The sequence below is a fragment of the Salvelinus namaycush genome, chromosome 27, assembly GCF_016432855.1.
Source record: "Salvelinus namaycush isolate Seneca chromosome 27, SaNama_1.0, whole genome shotgun sequence".
Classification (NCBI taxonomy): Eukaryota; Metazoa; Chordata; class Actinopteri; order Salmoniformes; family Salmonidae; genus Salvelinus; species Salvelinus namaycush.
In genome coordinates, this window is record NC_052333.1 from 21,431,866 (window position 1) to 21,446,523 (window position 14,658).

Below are 14,658 nucleotides of genomic sequence, written 5' to 3' on the forward strand. Positions count from 1 at the left end.
GAGACTGATAGAGGGAAACTAGTCAGGGAGTCTGTTAGAGGGAGACTGATAGAGGGAGACTGATAGAGGGAGACTAGTCAGGGAGACTGTTAGAGGGAGATTGATAGATGGAGACTAGTCAGGGAGACTGGTAGAGAGAGACTAGTCAGGGAGACTGGTAGAGGGAGACTAGTCAGGGAGACTAGTCAGGGAGACTAGTCAGGGAGACTGTTAGAGGGAGACTGATAGATGGAGACTAGTCAGGGAGACTGGTAGAGGGAGACTAGTCAGGGAGACTGGTAGAGGGAGACTAGTCAGGGAGACTGGGTAACAGGCTGACACCTTCCACAAACAAGCAAGCATGCTCACACTGAGACATGTCATTATAGCAGGGGTTATAAAGTGGGGTCCGTAGACAGGAAGGAGTCCGCAGGCAGCAGGTGTTATCAAGGTGGGGTCCGTAGACAGGAGGGAGTCCGCGGGCAGCAGGGGTTATCAAGGTGGGGTCCGTAGACAGGAGGGAGTCCGCGGGCAGCAGGGGTTATCAAGGTGGGGTCCGTAGACAGGAGGGAGTCCGCGGGCAGCAGGGGTTATCAAGGTGGGGTCCGTAGACAGGAGGGAGTCCACGGGCAGCAGGTGTTATCAAGGTGGGGTCCGTAGACAGGAGGGAATCCGCGGGCAGCAGGTGTTATCAAGGTGGGGTCCGTAGACTGGAGGGGGTCCGCGGGCAGCAGGTGTTCCACGTGTTGTGGAATACTACTAACAACAACAGATTCAATTCATGTTCTAATAAGGTGCAATAAAATGTAATATTTTGAATCTATTAATTGATGTCCTTGACCCTGGGAAACCTGGGCCTGGAGGCTTACTGGAGTATTGTATCCATAGAACTCCAACAATTATACATTTCTCAACTCAATACCAAAATGTTTTTTTTTCTTTTTACATATCATTAGTATATTTGGATAGAAAACACTCTAAAACTGTTTGAATGATGTCTGTGAGTATAACAGAACTCATATGGCAGGCAAAAACCTGAGAAGAAATCCAATCCAACTCTTGGCCTATCGAATACACAGTGGGAAGTGGTCATGTTGCACTTCCTAAGGCTTCCACTAGATATCAACAGTCTTTAGAACCTTGTTTGATGCTTCTACTGTGAAGTGGGGGTGATTGAGAGGGGAATGAGTCAGGGCTCTGGCAGAGTGCCATGAGCTGACCACGCACGTTCATGTGAGAGCGAGCTCTGTTCCATTGCATTTCTACAGACAAAGGAATTCTACAGTTGGAACATTATTGAAGATTTATGTTAAAAACATCCTAAAGATTGATTCTGTACTTCATTTGACATGTTTCTACGACCTGTAATATAACTTTTTTGGACTTTTCGTCCGTACTTTCCGCTGGACTTGCACGCACGTCGTGAGTTTGGATTTGTTTACCAAACGCGATAACAAAAGGAGGTATTTGGACATAAATGATGAACTTTATCGAACAAATCAAACATTTATTGTGGAACTGGGATTCCTGGGAGTGCATTCTGATGAAGATCATCAAAGGTAAGTGAACATTTATAATGCTATTTCTGACTTCTGTTGACTACACAACATGGCGGATATCTGTTTGGCTTGATTTGTTGTCTGAGCGCCGTACTCAGATTATTGCATGGTTTGCTTTTTCGGTAACGCTTTTTTTAAATCTGACACAGCGGTTGCATTAAGGAGAAGTTTATCTAAAGTTCCATGTATAACACTTGTATTTTCATCAACATTTATGATGAATATTTCTGTAAATTGATGTGGCTCTCTGCAAAATCACCGGATGTTTTTGGAACTACTGAACATAACGCGCCAATGTATACTGAGATTTTTTTATATAAGTATGAACTTTATCGAACAAAACATACATGTATTGTGTAACATGAAGTCCTATGAGTGTCATCTGATGAAGATCATCAAAGGTTAGTGATTAATTTATCTCTTTCTGCTTTTTGTGACTCCTCTCTTTGGCTGGAAAAATGGCTGTGTTTTTCTGTGAATAGGCACTCAACTAACATAATCGTTTGTGGTGCTTTCGCCGTAAAGCCTATTTGAAATCGGACACTGTGGTGGGATTAACAAGAAGTGTATCTTTAAAATGGTGTGAAATACTTGTATGTTTGAGGAATTTTAATTATGCGATTTCTGTTGTTTGAATTTGGCGCCCTGCACTTTCACTGGCTGTTGTCATATCGATCCCATTAGCGGGATCTCAGCCATAAGAAGTTTTAAAGCTGTAACAACAAAACATTATTCTGCCCCATGACAAAATGTAGAAGTGTAGAAAGTGTAGAATTGCAAGACATTTGCTTGAAAACTGCTAAATGTTCTTTCCGATGCCAAGAGGCGGGCCTTTAGAATGTTTCTTTCCAGGGCCCGAGGCTTGGTTCATCTGGCCATGCACTGCCGAAGTCATAGTAAAATGCCTTTAGAATGTTTCTTTCCAGGGCCCGAGGCTTGGTTCATCTGGCCATGCACTGCCGAAGTCATAGTAAAATGCCTTTAGAATGTTTCTTTCCAGGGCCCGAGGCTTGGTTCATCTGGCCATGCACTGCCGAAGTCATAGTAAAATGCCTTTATTTGATCAAACTCGAGTTCTGATGAGGGTGTCCCTGATTAGTTTGCAATCAAAATGGGGCCCCGGACCCAAAGAGTTTGAGATCCACTGCATTATAGAGTGTGAGGTTGCTGGCTGGTCAGGACAGTTTTGAAAAGTGTGAATGACCGGTTTTCAATAAAGACATGATGGAGATACAGACTGGGTTAAATTATACTGTAACAGAAACAAATGTTTTCCCCTACTTAAGTGAAAAGAAATGCAGGCTTATAATTCACAATAACCAGAGTAAAGGCTCTAGTCAATCTGCATCACTAAAGAGTTAATGATTGCGCTAGAAATTGTAAGGTTGTCTAATTTCCGTTTGAGCCAAGTTGTGGAGAACGCATTGTAGTGTATGTAGTGTTAACCGGAATGCATTCTCCACAACTGCTGGAACATTGCCTAGTTGTCAATCGCGCTATAAAGCGGATCTTCAGCGCTACTGACTGAATAGAGCCCTAACTCTATCATTCTAGAGTAGACAGTTAAATTAATTGTTGTTCTTATGATTAAATTGTTGTTGTTGTTGTTATTATTATTATTATTATTAGTCTATTACATGTCTACTCACTCTACAGAACAGAAGATGCGTTTGCCAATAGACAGTGTAAATAGCCCTCTAATGCGTATACTAAATGTGACTGAAGTATCCAATGACAGCAACAGACTGGTCTCTGCTGACGCAAGGGAAGTGGGTGTGTGCGCATGGCCGCTTGTAGTCTTCTGTGTGTTGAGGTACGTCTTCATAAACCTGCCAAACAGCCAATCAGGACGCTTATGTTAATCCCATTTTTTTAAAACCCGTCAATATGCCTCTAGCTGGATTACAGCTAGAAGTGTATCACAGCGCAGCAGAATTTTGGAGATGCCACACTGTTCAGTTTACGGGTCTATGATTTGCATGTGCAGAACTCTCTCGGATCTTCAGCCTAGATTGTTTAGAAACTTCTGTTCTAAGTGAATCTGAGAAGCGCAACAGGAGCGATTTTGTTTGATTTCTTGTCGATTTAAAGTTTCATTCCAACTTCAAAAGAAACACTTATTTTGGGAATTGCTTTGGTACTGTCCATAATAGCCTACATCAACTAAACTACCAAATAATTGACTTATTTTCCAAATCCCATCGTCATGTCCTCCGGGGATGAGTCGGAGCAGAGTCGGCGGTTCTGTGTGTTGTCTTGGGAGCAGGTGCAGAGGTTGGACTCTATTCTCGGAGAGAGCGTCCCTATTCATGGACGCGGAAACTTCCCGACGCTCTCTGTACAGCCTCGGCAGATAGTCCAGGTGAGATAACGGCTTTGGTCTGGGGAGTTCTGGAGCGCATGCAGCCCGATATTGGGAAACGAAACTTTTGTCTAGCCAAACTCATCTCATATAGCTGTTATTTTACATTATTTTAAATAGTTCAATATTTATCTAATTCAGTCTCATCATAAAGTGCTTTAGTGAATGAATAGGCAACTCAGGAATGTGCATGAAATATATATTTTTTAAACGCACGAACGCTTGCACACTTTTACTCAGGTAGGCTACACACGCACACACACAGTACATTAAAGTCGAATTTGATAGGTAGGCTAAGAAAAGTGTAAGGAAAGCAGTGTATTTTGGTAGCATTCCAAGGCTAACCATGTCATCTTTGTGTAATATCATAATCTAGACCAGTCTCATTTCTCAGCACTGTGGCTGAGAATAAAAAGCTCCAATATTCTTCAATATCAGGTCAGAAAACATCTGTGAATATGATTATTTGCCAGTCATGTTGGCATGCTCATACACTGAATTTTTACAATAGCCTACTCAAGGTATTGGAAATATACTGGGATGCCTTGGTAGCCTACATTTGAATATCCACCCATTGCAGTGAATCATGACTTATGAATCATCATGAGTGACAGTCATGTTATTTACATTCACTTTAACAGACAGGAGGAGATCTCAAGGAGCAGATGATCTAATGCCTTAACTGTCATTTTCCACATTCTCTTTCCAATGCTTCTGCGACCAGAAATTTCATTGGTCAAGGAAACCATACAACTTTTACACAGGGAGAGACAGTAAGGTACATTGAATTATAATTGGCGGAGTATAGAGACGTTGAGAATGTAAAAGATTCCTCTCCAGTCTCTTTCATTAATGAAACGAATGCTTGTGATCTGTATTAATAGAGCAGACCTATGTGAAGGATGTATGCTCTATCCATGTTGTTCATCAGAGAAATCCCCTGGCTGGAAAAGTCTACAGTGGGCTCTGGCTGGCCATACAGCTCCATACCATCGGCAGTAAGCATTAGTGCATATCTCCAGTAACGTTTTCCCTTCCTCTCTCTCTCTCTCCCCCTTGCCTGGAAAACCAACCGATCCAACCCAGGACCTAAATAAAAAAACGTCTTCATACAGCCAGAAATGTGTTCTTCGGGGTGTTCCACAGGGCTCTCAATAGGGGGGTGTTGATTGAAAAGCTGTCATCTAGATAACATCTGTTTATTGTGCGGCTCCATATTGTTGTGTGTGTCTGTGTGTGTCCGTGTGTGTCTGAGCCGTGGGAGGTGTAAAAGAAAAGTCTCACTGTTGGTGATTTAGTCCACACGAGAAGTCTCACACTTCATTTAGTGCAGTGGATTGTGGGTAGATAAGCCAACATTGGGTTGACAGTTCTGAGGAACTATAAGCCAACATTGGGTTGACAGTTCTGAGGAACTATACTATAGGCCTACACACACACACACACACACACACACACACACACACACACACACACACACACACACACACACACACACACACACACACACAGGAGGTTGGTGGCACCTTAATTGGGGAGGACGGATTTGTGGTAATGGTTGGTGCAGAATTAAATGGTTTCCATGTGTTTGATGCCATTCCATTTGCTCCGTTTCCGGACATTATTATGAGCCGTCCTCCCCTCCGCAGCCTCTTGTGACACACACACACTAGCCAGTAGGCCTACCCAGTGGTGTTATACAGCCGAGATTACATATCCAGACATTGAATGTGTTTTAGTGTGTCCGATCAGATATTACTTCATGTTAACAGTAGGGTGGTAGAGGTAGAGCTAGGGGGCTACCCTGTTTTACTTGGCTTGGCAACCCAAGCAAAGGGAACACACTTTTTCCAGGTTTGCTCGAATCTAATTCAGGGCGTAGATTCTAGAATAGAGTAGATTACAATAGAGACTGACTGAGTGCACAGTAGGGCAAAGCCTGAGGAAGATCTGGTTTCGTTTTTGTTTGTTGTTTCTTCATCCCTGCTCTTCTTTCACCATTGTGAGCTTACTGGAAGTGAGCTCGACTTTCCCGGGTGACGGCGATGGCTTCCATTTCTGGGGCAGGATGGGGAAACTGGATTTGTTAGTCAGTCACTCCAGTAACAGGGGCCTTAGAGGGTCAGGACTCTTGACAAGGTTGACATGGTATGAGTAGACCCTCAACACTCACACACCACAATACTAGCCCAGTCACCTGGTTCTGTTGTGGGCCCTGCCAGATTGTAAGCCAACTCCTCTGTCGGTCTATTGTTGGTGAGACTCAATGACATGATGACACCACACGTCTCCACAGATAGAGTAACAGGAAAGGAACATATTTTGGGCTTACACTACAGTGTATAGCTCTGTTAGTCTTCTACATATAGGCGTGTGCTTTCCTGTTGCTGGCTTTCAAGGAGGCCATTGCGAGGAAATGCCAGCTGAACTCAACATTCTCTCTCTCTATGAGGTAGAATATTTTTTTTATTTAACTAGGCAAGACAGTTAATAACAAATTCTTATTTACAATGACGGCCTAGGAACAGTGGGTTACCTGCCTTGTTCAGGGGCAGAACAACAGATTTTTACCTTGTCAGCTCGGGGATTCGATCCAGCAGACTTTCAGTTACTGGCCAAACGCTCTAACCACTAGGCAACCTGCATCCCCAATAAATGCTTTATCACCAGTCTAGTTTTATTAATGAATACTGTATCACCAATTTAGTTTTATGATAATAAATGCTGCATCATCAGTCTAGTTTCATGGTAATAAATACTGTATCATCAGTCTAGTTTCATGGTAATAAATACTGCATCACCAGTCTAGTTTAATGATAATAAATGCTGCATCATCAGTCTAGTTTAATGATAATAAATACTGCATCATCAGTCTAGTTTCATGGTAATAAATACTGTATCATCAGTCTAGTTTAATGATAATAAATACTGCATCAGCAGTCTAGTTTAATGATAATAAATACTGCATCATCAGTCTAGTTTCATGGTAATAAATACTGTATCATCAGTCTAGTTTCATGGTAATACATATTGTATCATCAGTCTAATTTCATGATAATAAATACTGCATCATCAGTCTAGTTTCATGGTAATAAATACTGTATCATCAGTCTAAATTCATGGTAATAAATACTGTAACATCAGTCTAATTTCATGATAATAAATACTGCATCATCAGTCTAGTTTAATGATAATAAATACTGCATCACCAGTCTACTTTTATAAATACTGTAACATCAGTCTAATTTCATGATAATAAATACTGCATCATCAGTCTAGTTTAATGATAATAAATACTGCATCACCAGTCTACTTTTATAAATACTGTATACCAGTCTAGTTTTATAAATGAATGCTGGTTCAGGTGCCGTGACCACCCACAGCAAGGCAACTAATTCAGCTCTGAGGAAAACCCCATCATCTGTTCCTGCTAGCCTACTGACAGTACACTGAGTATAGTATGACTGAGCTGTCTCTGCTTGCCTTCTGGGCTGACTGGACCGGATGCCAGGGTCATAGACTACTGAACATCTCATTCATTTACTGATGCCATTTACTTGGCTTGGCTGGGTTTTTCTGTGACTCTCTGTCCAGGCCAGGCAGTGCTCTAACTGGTGTCTAGGGGACCATGGGGTTTAGCTGGCTAACGGCTGTTTCTGACTCTGTTTTCCCACTAAAATAATAAAACACATTCAGGCTGCAGTCAGACTGAACGTGAGTTACAAATGGCAGTCTATTCCCTATATAATGCACTATGTAGGGAATAGGGTGCTATTTAGGAGACACACAGACTGAGGTAAATGGACTAGTAGAGGAAACCCGCCAGACTGGAGTAGGAATGCAAAGAGACTGTACATAACGTGTCGCCAAGACATTGTCAACACCACACCGTCTGGTCAGTTTGTGGCTTTTTTATAAGTCTCTTGCTTCTCCTGGTCGACTTCGAGAGGAAGTGTCCCCCCTTAGCTCAACTTCACCCGGTGCTTGTTGCGTAACGCAGGAATGGAATGACTTGCCTTTGGAGAGGTAGAAGAAAAGGCGTTACTTCTTATTTTGGGAGACCGTTTTGTGTTATAAGACATTATCAGGGGGTCATACGTGCTTAATGTAAGTCTTACAAGTCATTATAACCATGTAATGCATTACACCTGGAGGCATTCGGGTTGACCTATTCCATTCAGTTAGACCTACTTGTCATTGGACTCAGTAACATATCACACAGCCCATATTAAGGACAATTATTTCCTCCTCATTGTTTGTTTCAGGCTAGCAGTATGTATAACTATCTTAATGGTATCATCATGGGTTGATACTTGATACCCAACCATATGTTTGGTAAGGCAGTTACTACTGTTTATTATCATGGATACTGCTTGTAGCTTAGTCAAACCTAATTCCAATATACGTACATATGCATATGTGTTCATTGAAGCATATATTCCAGTTTCTATGAATCATTGATTATTCCACGAGGACTCTGGGAAATGATTCATATATATTCTGGTGTTTGTTTCCACAGAAAGAAGGAAGAAGCCTTTAATATTCTGGATGTTTTTATTAGTGACCATCTGTCCAGAGGTCGGGTTACCAATAGAAACAGATTGCCATGCTCACTGGAACACAGCACAGATGAGCACAGCAGGGCTCCATAAACTGATTTTATTGCTTACTCAATTCTCTGTTATTTCCGTCCCTAAAAAGGATTGGCTTTGAAACTCAACATTCATTTTTTCTTAACCTTTAGTTTACGTTTTGAACCTTTTCCTCAATAGACCTTTTCATGGTAGTGTCATTGTTCATTGTGAGTACCACTACCCCTTCCCTTAGAACCCTGTCAGTAGCTATGGACCATATTCATATTCTTCAATCACACAGTGACAGTGTGTTTCTGGGTCTGGGTAAAGGAGGCTACAATTAAAGGCCAGGAAGGATTTTGCAAGATTTTTGGCAGAGAGGGAGACAACACATATCATGCATGTCTCAATTTGTCTGTTTTTGGTCTGTCTCTGTTTTTAGGTTGGTAGGGAGGAGGCCGTAACCTTAATTCATGAATGGGGGATCTAGCTATGTTAAGTCAGAGACTCGGCAGGACACTCCTTTCCTGGCATAGTGGTGAAGCCAACATAACCTATTTCCTCAGGCACAACTTTGTTTGCGTGTGTGTGTGCTTGTGTGTTCCCGAAACAAACGTATAGGCTCCCCACTTGGCACAGACAATTCAATGTCTATTCCACGTTAGTTCATTGAAATTACGTGGAAACAACGTTGATTCAATCGGTGTGAATCAGGCAGCATCGTACTGAGGGCATTTCTATCTTGAGCTGGTTAAAACCATATTTCATTGTGGGTGGTGACTGATGCAGATATCCACTTTGTAATGAAATGGTGGCACTGTAGCACAGTTGTGGACAACAACTGCATAAAATAGGTATTTTGATAGTAAAGAGAGTTCGTAGCTTATGTTGTTATGCTTATCTTATGCTTAAAATGGTGAACTTGATCCGACCTGGAAAGGGAAATAGATTGTATGTGGTTGTGTACATATACAGACTAGATACCAGATACCTTTGAATACTTGGATCAGTGTCTGGATAAAGATACCAAGTGTGTGTACTTGGTAACCGTGGTCATGCCTGTTAAGTATTGTCCCAGTTTCTTGTTTTCCTCTTTGCAGTGTTGTAACAGTCAGTCTCAGCTGCCTTGCCTTTAGCTTCCCTTAACTCCAGGATCCACCCCAGATGGTTCTGTTCTGTGACCCAATACGCTCATGAACCATTTCTTTACCAAGTACAGTATGCTGTTGATATTACGACATAGGGAAAATATGTTTTCAGTATGGCGCAATCATACCAGAGTTTATAAGTTCACAACCCAACCCCATTTGTCTACGTTTCACAGATGTGTAATGTTTCTTTTAGATAACCTGCAGGTCAGCTGGGTTTCCTCCAGAAGTTAGAGACCAAAGACATGCACTGGCTTGCTGTGTTCCACAGAAAATTCTCTGATTCTCCATGCATTACAATCAGAGGCTGTTCATTTCTTCAGTGTCACATCTCTCTGCGTGAGAAAAAGACAGACCTTTGTCTTTTAAGAATGGCAATAAGAGTATATGAACAAATTAAATGTCTGTGCATTGCAAAAAACAGAAACGGTTCTCACAATCTTTTGATAGTAATGATTACATTTGCTATTCCATGTTGTTGCTTGTCTCTATTCTCATCCACACAACAAATGATTGGATGCTAGTATTTTATATTTACTGTTATGAGCATACGCTGAAAGCAAGGTGAACCATTCCTTGATTGAAATGTAAATAGTACCATTTTTTAAAAAGTGCCAGTGACCATGAAAGTTACGTTTCAACTTGCAGTGGCATGCATTTTCAGTGCATAGTTCTTTAAATGAATCACCCTAGTTTGTATGGATATCTCTCTCTTAGATCACTAACATATCTCGGCCGCAGATCACTCATAGATAACGCTCAGGTGTCAAACTCATTCCATGGAGGGCCATGTGTCTGTCGGTTTTCACTCCACCCTTGTACTTGATTGATCAGTTAAGGTCACTGATTAGGTAGGAACTCTCCTCACTTGGTTGTCTAGGTCTTAAAATTAAAAGGAAAAAAACTAAAACCATGGCACCCCTGCTCTATCAGATCACTTGAAAGCAACAACAAAAAAATACGTATTTGATCGGAAAAGAAAATTGACAATAAAATGCCCTAATAATACATCTCAGATCACTCACCCATGTTTCTCTCTCTCTTCTGTGCAGGTGGTTCGGGCGCGTCTGCAGGAGCGTGGTGTGGTGGTCCGGGATGTGAAGCTGAACGGTTCAGCAGCCAGCTATGTGCTCCACCAGGACACTGGCCTGGGCTACAAGGACCTGGACCTCATCTTTGGCCTAAACCTGACTGATGACAAGACCTTTCGTGTGGTCAAAGATGTGGTCCTGGACAGCCTGGTGGACTTCCTACCTCCGGGGCTCAGTCGTGTCTCGCCCATGACCCTCAAAGAGGCCTACGTCCAGAAGCTGGTGAAGGTGTGCAATGACACAGACCGCTGGAGCCTGATCTCCCTCTCCAACAACACAGGGAAGAACGTGGAGCTGAAGTTTGTGGACTCTCTGCGGAGGCAGTTTGAGTTCAGCGTGGACTCGTTCCAGATCGGCCTGGACTCACTGCTGCTGTTTGACCGCTGCTCAGAGACGTCCATGTCTGAGAGCTTCCACCCCACCGTGGTCGGAGAGAGCATGTACGGGGACTTCCAGGAGGCCCTGGGACACCTCCGCACCAGGACCATAGCCACGCACAGCCCTGAGGAGATCCGGGGAGGAGGACTGCTGAAGTACTGCCACCTGCTAGTGCGGGGGTTTAAACCGGACTCAGAGGCTCATATGAAGCTGCTGCAACGCTACATGTGCTCTCGTTTCTTCATCGACTTCCCGGACATTGGCGAGCAGCAGCGTAAGCTGGAAGCGTATCTCCAGAACCACTTCAACGGCATGGAGGACAAGCGCTATGACTGCCTGGTGACGCTGCGGCATGTGGTGGACGAGAGCACCGTGTGCCTGATGGGCCATGAGCGCCGCCAGACGCTGGCACTGATCTCGGCGCTGGCGCTACGGGCCATGGCAGAGCAGAACGCCATCCCTGCCCTGGCTAACATCACCTGTTACTACCAGCCGGCACCTTACGTCAGGGACGTCAACTTCAGTAATTACTACATAGCGCGGGTCCAGTCGCCCATGAGTAACTCTTATAGTAACTCTTACCACAGAACATGGCTTCCTTGCAGCTGAGTGATGTGGATCAGTGTAAGAGGACTATGTTGTATGTTGTGTTTTTTAAGCTTCTAGTTTCTCTGTTTTAGTCTCAAATGGTACCCTATTCCCTATATAGTGCAGTACTTTACATGACCAGGAAACTATATAGGGATAGGGTACCATTTGAGACACACCCTCTGTCTTATGGTAACGTGAGCTCAGCAGTTTGATAGAGTACTTTGCTCAGTCCACCTGTAGCAAAATGGGTTCTTGTGGGAGACTTGAGGACAAAGTCCAATGAGGACCAAAAAAAGGAAACATTTGTATTGAATTGTATCTTTTTGCCAAATCTTCAACTGCAACCATTCCCACTAAGTTTTTCAATGAATACTGCTGTAAATCTGATTTGAGACGTTGTTATGATGTTTTGTTAGGGTTTTTTTCTGAAGCGTTGGCTTCTTTGTTATATGTATGGTGAGGACTGGTGGTCTATTTTGATGTATGGAAAACGGTTGAAATGTGATGGAATAACTTTTCATCCTCCCAGTCGTGATGAGGGACTTTAAGTGTATTTGGATCCATAAAAGGAAATATAAGAAACCAGAAATCTGTATTCTGTTCTGACTGTGGTTTCAACTGATCTTTTCATTTGCAGATGTAAGGACCAAATAATACCATGTTTGTGTAGGGTGAAGAAAACAAAACAGACTTTTGTGATTCTAAGTGCCTGAAATACCAACCGACATCTTAAAGGAGTTTACTCTTTTTGGATCTTTTTCACCCAGGTTACTGTACATTTCTCGATCCAGGGTCAGGGTACTTCTTTTTCAAATAATAAAAAAAGGTACAAAATGGAAACATTGGTATTATCTCTTTCTTCCTCTATCGACACATTCATAATGGTTTCAGACATATGTTGTATATGTGATGGATGTATAAAACACAAGTATCTAATAGGTTACAGATCGTCCCTTTTGAATGACAAGACAGACACAGACATGCAGGGAAAGCAGGTGGAAGGGACTGTATGACTTAGCAGAGGCATTAAAGGTGCAATCTGCAAACTGTATAGCTGTTTAATTGTCATTTCAATTAATGGTATACCCACTGACATACCCCATCACTCAGCTTTAAACAATTTTAGGGTTGCTGTTTGTTGAAACACAAATTAGCTGTGGCTTTAAATCTGCTTAAGTCTCCTCTCTCTCCTACTGTATCATGCACTAGGGCGTCCCTTCAATAGAAATATAATCTATTCTTTCCATTTCTATGATCTCATCAGTCTGACACTAAGACACACAAACAAGGCCCTAAGACACACAAACACTTCCGTGTTCTGTTCTGTTCCCACCCCCTCAAAGTTACCATGGGAAACTGAATCAATCCCCTCTGCCCTCGTAGCCATCCATACATTAGCCATATAGTTACGCCTGCATGTCATCCATAATATCTAATGAGGGGTTTCCTGTATCATTGGAAAGAGATGGCTGTTGCCTGTCTTGGTTGAGTTGTATTCTGTGTGTTTTGGCTGAGCAGGCAGCTGAGGACCAGGCTGTCAGATTGAGAAGTTTGAGGTAATATTGTATTGCATTGCATGCCTTTTGGGGACTAGGCTAGTTTATCTTACAGGATTGTTACGCATTACCCCACGCTCGTCACTGAATACTCTTACCATGTCTCCCTGGTCCTACATCTGTTTGTTCTGACCTGCCACTGGCCATATAGGAGTTGACTATACAGCATAAACAGATCTGGGACCAGGCTAGGGCTCTATTCAATCCACATCACGGAAGTTCAGTTTTACAGCATGATTTCAGTTTAAAGACAATGCTCCGATATATCGGAGACTGCATTCACGTTAAACACTGCAAATGTCTGCTCAATCGGAAATGACCTTACATTTCTATCGCAGAGTCTGTAACACTTCAGTCCTAGTCTTTCTCTGAACTTTGACACTGGTGTGTTCTGCATGTCTGAGCCCTGGGGATTTGCAACATCAGGCAGTGGAGTGTAGAACGGACACACCTGATAGAAACAGAACACAGGGAATTTGGCCTGTTATTATAACAGTTAACTGAGAAAAACACCGAAAGTGACAAATTAGTTCTTTATAAAAGTTCATTTGAGAGGAAAAGAGTCTGTCATCGTGATTAAAGATGCGAGATGAAAATGTGAGGAGGAAAATCTCCCTCTCTGGAATAGAGCTGTCAGAGCTGTTGGTTCGTTTATCCCGTACAGCTACAGAGAAGCCAGGAGAAAGAGAAGACGGAGACAAGTAGGAACACCCTTGGAGCTTTCCCCTGGAAAAAACACACACAAACTCCAGCACTGAGACACGGACACACGGGCTGTCTTCATCTCACTGCTTTTTAACTAACTAACGATTTCTTTCTGTGCTTGGTACACCAGACCTCATGACTCACCCACAGAGCTGTGTGTGTGCGTTAGTATTGGTATTTTATTAGGATCTATTATAGGGCTGTAATAAAAAGGGTGCACTATATAGTGCTTTTGGAACTTTTGGGGTGTCATTTGGGACATAGCCAGAGTCCCCAGTAGTCTTGAACATCTCTACCTTAGCAGGAACAGCTTCTGCTCATCTCCTCCTGTCTTCTGTGGGCTGCGTGGGTGGGCTGCCCTCTATTACACACAGCCATGAGGGTAGGCAGGTTTCTCTGTCTCCCACCACAGACTGTACAGCTCAATTTGACCCACTATCATATTTTCCTCGCTGAGTCATCTGCTGTGGATGCCAAGCCCACTGTCCTCACTGTGTATATGTGGTGTGCATGTGTGTGTGTGTCTGTTTCTCTGTCTGGGTCAGACTGATAGGATCGTAGGAATATTTGCTGGCTGTTTAGAACCTCTTCTGTGTGTGTGTGTGTGTCTATCTGTTTGTCTGATTGTCTGTCTGGGTCAGGCTGATAGGATTTTAGGAATATTTGCTGGCTGTTTAGAGCCTCTTCAGTGTGTGTGTGAGTGTGTGTGCGCATG

At 42.8% G+C, this 14,658-nt stretch overlaps 1 protein-coding gene across 1 annotated transcript; it reads left to right on the forward strand.

The window, feature by feature from the left end:
• The first annotated feature begins 3,460 nt into the window (after window positions 1-3,460).
• On the forward strand, window positions 3,461-12,522 carry LOC120022527 (terminal nucleotidyltransferase 5A-like). Its single transcript, XM_038966473.1, has 2 exons — window positions 3,461-3,900; window positions 10,675-12,522. The coding sequence occupies exons 1-2, from the start codon at window positions 3,745-3,747 to the stop codon at window positions 11,698-11,700; spliced, it is 1,182 nt and encodes a 393-aa protein (XP_038822401.1). The 5' UTR covers window positions 3,461-3,744; the 3' UTR covers window positions 11,701-12,522.
• The last annotated feature ends 2,136 nt before the right edge of the window (window positions 12,523-14,658 follow it).

What these genes read in the sequence shown, in the direction of transcription:
- LOC120022527 (XM_038966473.1), top strand. Translation starts at nt 3,745, where the DNA reads ATGTCCTCCGGGGATGAGTCGGAGCAGAGTCGGCGGTTCTGTGTGTTG. An exon ending in AGCCTCGGCAGATAGTCCAG is followed by an intron (nt 3,901 to 10,674) that starts GTGAGATAACGG and finishes TCTTCTGTGCAG; the next exon opens with GTGGTTCGGGCGCGTCTGCA.